Source organism: Sinocyclocheilus anshuiensis, unplaced genomic scaffold (genome assembly GCF_001515605.1).
Source record: "Sinocyclocheilus anshuiensis isolate Anshui unplaced genomic scaffold, SAMN03320099.WGS_v1.1 scaffold63, whole genome shotgun sequence".
NCBI classification, from domain to species: Eukaryota; Metazoa; Chordata; class Actinopteri; order Cypriniformes; family Cyprinidae; genus Sinocyclocheilus; species Sinocyclocheilus anshuiensis.
Genome location: NW_015552625.1, coordinates 1,607,202 through 1,612,811, shown reverse-complemented (window position 1 = coordinate 1,612,811; position 5,610 = coordinate 1,607,202). Strand labels below are relative to the sequence as shown.

Here is a 5,610-nt window from a genome sequence, read left to right as displayed (position 1 = left end):
GGCGTGGTTGACTCTTAACTTTTATAAAGAATATCTCTTTGGATTTGAGACTTTAGTCTTTGCAACTTTACAGATCTTCTTTATGCACCAAGAGCTTGTAACACTTCAAAGAGAAAGGAAAAATTGAAATTGCATCATATGACCCCTTTAAGTTTTCGTCATTTTATTAGTTTTTTATGTCTATATAGTTTTTATTCATTTTTATTTTATTTTTATTTATTTCAAGTTTTAAGGACATTTGACAGCACTTTGTTCATTGCATAAGTATATAGGATGGAGATGAAAATCTTCAAGAAAAGATTAGTCACGCCCTTTTCCCATGCGGGGAGGATGAATAATCATCACATCTCCGATCTCATATCAGATTTCTAGGCCACGTTCAGATAGGCTGCAGCATCTGGCAGTGCTGCTGTGGACAAGACATCTATCTGCTCACAGCTTTATAGATCGCACACACAGGGGTCTATTCATGTGACCTTTATTCATCCTATCAGCATTCAAATATGAACATTTGTTTTGCCATACACTGAATGTTCAGGCTAAATATTAATTCTCAGCCAGCTCCAGAGATGGATTATTATTATTTTTTCTGTAATACAGTGGTGTGAAAAAGTGTTGGCCCCCTTCCTGATTGGCACAACCAGTTATTAGATTTAGGGGGCAATTACTTTTTCACGTAGGGCCAGGCAGGTTTGGACAGCTTTTTTCCCTTAATAAAATAAATAATCATTTAAAAACTGCATTTTGTATTTACTTGCATTATCTTTGTGTAATATAAAAATTTGTTTGATGATCTGAATCTTTTAAGTGTGACAAATATGCAAAAAATTTTAAAAACAGGAAGGGGGCCAACACTTTTTCACACCACTGTATGTTCCTTCTCTTGCAGGCATCTACTGCTGCGGGTTGCTGAGCACTAGGAAGAGTGATTGTACAGGTCTTCCTCAGTCTATGCTGATCAATACCGAGGCTCCACAGCAACGTGGCCAGTCTCACATTAAGATGAGAGGCAATATGTCCATAATCAATTGGTACAACAAAGGCAACTTCAGGTTCCTCACTAACGCCTACTCTCCCACTAAAGAAGGTAAGAAATAAAATAAAAGGAAGCATGCACATGCTACAAATGACACTCGCAAGCTGCATCAAAGCACCTCCCAGAGAACGTTTTCACTATAGCAGTGCAAGCTTAGATTGGTTTTACACCGATGATTGTGGATTAAGTGGATTAAGTGGATATTGTGCACATCATAGGATTATAAAAGGCAAAGTCTCGTCGTATTGCATTTTCTTTTCTTCACTTTTCTTTGATAAGCTTTGATCCATTCTGACAGCAGCTTCACATGAGAAATGTCAGCGCTGATACTAGGCATTTTCATTAGAGAGAGATATAAAGCATTGAGCTGCATCAATTTTATCATTATAAAAACTTATTCCCTTTTTCTTTCTATTACAATCCAATCAAAAAGCAAATATATGCATGAAGTGTTCAAAGCACTTCACATTGTCAAAAGGTATATCTAGCGTTGAATTACTGAAATAAATGAACTTTTCCATGACATTCTAATTTATTGAGATGCACCTGTATATGGTAAACAAATAGCATTGCTCTTGGTTTATGAGGTCAGGCAAAAGGGAGATTAAATTACGATTTATATTTCATTCTCTGGAATCTGAAATAATCCGTTTATATAGTAAAAGCTTTTTCTGCTCCTCTTTGAGAGCAGGTGTTGCTTTTGATTAAAGGGGCTAAACAGTTTCAATGAAAACTCAGTGCTAAAGCTCTGCCAAGTTTTTTTATACATAACCTGAATTCCCACCGGTATACAGCGTCAACTTTTAGACATTTTGTAAGTCCACAGTCTATAAAATACTTTCAGTGCTTTTCCCCATAGTCTTTAGGACTCAAAATAACCCATTTTAATTTTCAAAAAGTGCCAGCATTGTAACTTACATGCCACAAGCACTCCTGAGGAAGGCAGTAGATTGAGCTCTAATGAGCAGTAGATTACTACTGAATGCAACAGATGGCAGTTAATTGTACGCTGACAATATCAGAGGGTTCATAATGGTACAGATCTAATGACTGGGACTACTTACTCATTATGTTTCAGTGACATCATGTTTTTGATTCTAATTTAATTACATGTGACTCAGATTAAAAATTTAGAAGATGATGCATGGGTTATATGATGAGTGATTATACAGAAAAGGACACCTACCAAGGTTATGTGCCATTCAAAATTGAACAGAGAATGCCCTATATTTTCTAATCCAGTTCCAGAATTTGAACTGAGGTTGCACACAGAATGCAGAACTGTAATTTGAATGTGAATGTAAGAAAGTAGAAATAAAATGACTTGAAATATAAAAGAAATGCAACTGTAATTTTTAGCAAACACTTTAAATGTTGACTTGAGAAGACCTTGTTTGGAAGTTTTAAAAACTTGAAGCTTGCAGGTTTATAAAGCCGAAATTGCACGATAAATAAAGTTATTGTTTCCCAAAAGAAATAACAGACTCTGAACAGCCTAAACAAGTCGTCAGTAATTCGAATCCCACTCATGGGGTAACACATTTGCATAATTCCCTCCTATGTTGACCTGCCCTCAAACACTATAGCTTGTTCGTGGGGTAAACATCATGTCGAGAAGACTCTGTGAAAGTAAATTAGTTCGCTGCAAAGAATCAGTGTTCAAAATATTTTTTTTTCCATTACAACAGCAGTACAACCACAATCTTGTTTTGAATTCCCGTCATTTTACTGACGACTGCTTCTCTAATCTCGGACGGTTCAACACGGGATTCACAAAACGCTTGCTCTTGAAAGATGGCTCAGTACCCAGTTTATTTGAACTAGCTGGCTCCACTGAATTATAACCCGCAAGTATGATAAATAATAGATGTTTGTATTTTCTATCGAGCGTTTAAAATACAGAACTATTGCAATAGGTGTATCGTTTCCAACACACACTGTACTCGGTAGACCAATCACAACAGACTGGGCCATCAGACCAATCAGAGCAGAGTAGGCTCATGGAAAGGAGGGGTTTAGAGAGACTGAATCTTAGAACTGCTTCGAACGAATCGTTTGAGAATCGTTGGAAAATGAGGTGATATTTGAGAAAACAAGTATTTTGCATGCATGTAGACCTATTGTAGGAGACTCCCTAAACAATATTATGAACCTTAAAAATAGCATAATAGGGGCACTTAAAAATCTACATTTAAACTTGTGATCAGTAAAAGCATGATTCTTGCTACTAACAAACCAGAAGATCTCGTTGCTAAGGTACAGCAGAAAACTGAACAATCCTTCCTTACTGTCAGATGGTAAATCCTCTTGCCTGCTGACTGTGATTGACATTTCTGCCCGGATTGTCCTAGGGGTGATCATTAAGAGGAAGAGTGGAGAAATCCCATGTCCCCTTGCTGTGGAGGCCTTCGCTGCACACCTGAGTTACATCTGCAAATATGATGACAAGTACAGCAAGTGAGTTTGTCCAATGAAGTCTGTTTTACAATGAACCTTTACATGCATTTTATAGTTCACTCAACTCATGTGTTTCCAACTAGGTACTTCATTTTCCACAAGCCTAATAAGACCTGGCAGCAGGTGTTTTGGCTGACCATCAGCATCGCCATCAACGATGCCTATATTCTTTACAAGATGTCAGACGCCTACCACGTCAAACGCTACAGCCGGGCGCAGTTCGGCGAGAGGCTGGTCAAGGAGCTTCTGGATATGGACGACTGCTCACCCACTCAGTGAAGAAACCGCATGCTGTCTCTAACCCACTCATACTCAAATACACTTGCATTCTGCACTTCAGGGTCATTTTGAACAAACAAACCCTATACATAACGCTATACATAATAAAATGTGTGCCAAGTTTGGTTGAAAAAGGGACGTTTTCCATCTAAACTCACATTTAAGACCCCATTTGATACTACAGGACTGTTGTAAATACGTCACTGTAACACTTGCTGCATGAGAAAAACGAAAACGTGCCCTTTGTAGATGTGCAATGATTTTTATCCAGAGTTCCAGTAATAGTGTTGACGTAGTTTTGAACCCTGAGGTACATGTTTTGTGAATTCTCTGTTTGTGAGCAGCATATCCAACATCCAGCACTGATAAATATACTGTATATACTCTGTGATTGAGGCGTTTTATCAGCAAAAACAGAATGTAATGCAATTCACACGTTAGATCACAGAACATCGTAGATGTTGTCCCAAATACCTGGGCTTTTTTCTATTTTATATCACTTAATATTTATGATCTTTATGACTCTTTTTTTTTTTTTAAAAAGGCAGTAACATTAGTAACGCAGATGATGTATAATGCCACACAGACACCAAACTGGAGGTGAAATGTGGCAAAACTACTATGCTTTCCCAATCTTTTTTGCACTCGGAAGTAGCGGTCAGGATTCGGAAAAGTCTAATGATCCCAAATTAGATTTCAGCATAACATTAACTCCTTTGTCTGCCTTTCATTAATATCCATATCGTTTTGTCAATTAAATTATGATGATGAATATACAGTAGGAAAAGGCCCAATATACAGTAGTATACCAAAAATAATGTAAATATTATTTCTAATAATTTATTTATATATTTTTATTATGTGTAATTTAAATTGATTATCTAGGGGCATTGATGTATTTGCGAATGAATAAAAAAAAATGAATGAAATTATAAAAGACTTTAACTAGAATGTCTGTCTACCTGTAAGTGGGTGGATTTATGTGGTCGTTCACTGTTCCAGAATGTATCAAAAGATCAATTCTCCACGTTGCTATATTGTAACCGTAGTAATGACGATACAATCGCAGCTCATGGCATAATTCGTTCATTCAAAGAACCGAAGCGGATTCATTTCCCTCAGGTAATATATTTAGTCAAACATCTCCCACTGTATCACTGTGTTATATTCATGACCACTGTAAGGGACAGATGTACTATTGTGAGTGAATTTGTCACAGATTTACCAGACATGCTTCTTATTTACTGTGGTGCCATCACCTGCTGTTTTTCTTTGTACCGAGTGAAACGCTGCATACTAACAAACCAATTAGGATGCTTACCACTGAAAATCACTTAAAACATTCTTTTAAATCTTCATATTCAGTCTATACAAATCTGTACAAGAAGTCTACTTTGCAATGTCAGCTGCAGTTATTCACAACAATATATATGCCATATTTTATACCTTTTAAATCAAGACAAAAGCAATGTTGTATTATATAGGTGTGCTCATAAACATGAGTTTTTTTTTTTGATGAATGTTGCAAACATTTGATTCACTTCATTATAATATTTTTTGTACTACTAATCTTATCTGCATAGTCAATACACTAACAAATACACTTCAGGCGATAACTGCCACCTGTGCTTATCTAATATAAATGGCAACAGATGATTTTGAGATTGTATATCCATGTTTTTCAGAGCATCCTTTGGGTTCAATCTGCACTACAGTGGGAATTATTTAATTATTTTAATCAGGCAGACAGTGAACTGTAATGGCGTTAGAGAGGTGTTTGACCTTATCTAGGGTGACCTCAGGGTTTTGTAACTACAACATCTACTGTAGTGCAATAT

General features: G+C 36.5%; 1 protein-coding gene across 1 annotated transcript in view; it reads left to right on the top strand.

Moving 5' to 3' along the window:
• Positions 1–4,613, top strand: part of pgbd5 (piggyBac transposable element derived 5) — a 17,349-nt gene extending 12,736 nt beyond the window's left edge. Inside the window, exons 5-7 of the mRNA XM_016457786.1 lie at positions 890–1,087; positions 3,388–3,493; positions 3,577–4,613. Of these exons, the coding sequence (XP_016313272.1) occupies positions 890–1,087; positions 3,388–3,493; positions 3,577–3,772 (500 nt within the window). The 3' untranslated portion in view covers positions 3,773–4,613. The remainder of the gene's footprint in view (positions 1–889; positions 1,088–3,387; positions 3,494–3,576) is intronic.
• The last annotated feature ends 997 nt before the right edge of the window (positions 4,614–5,610 follow it).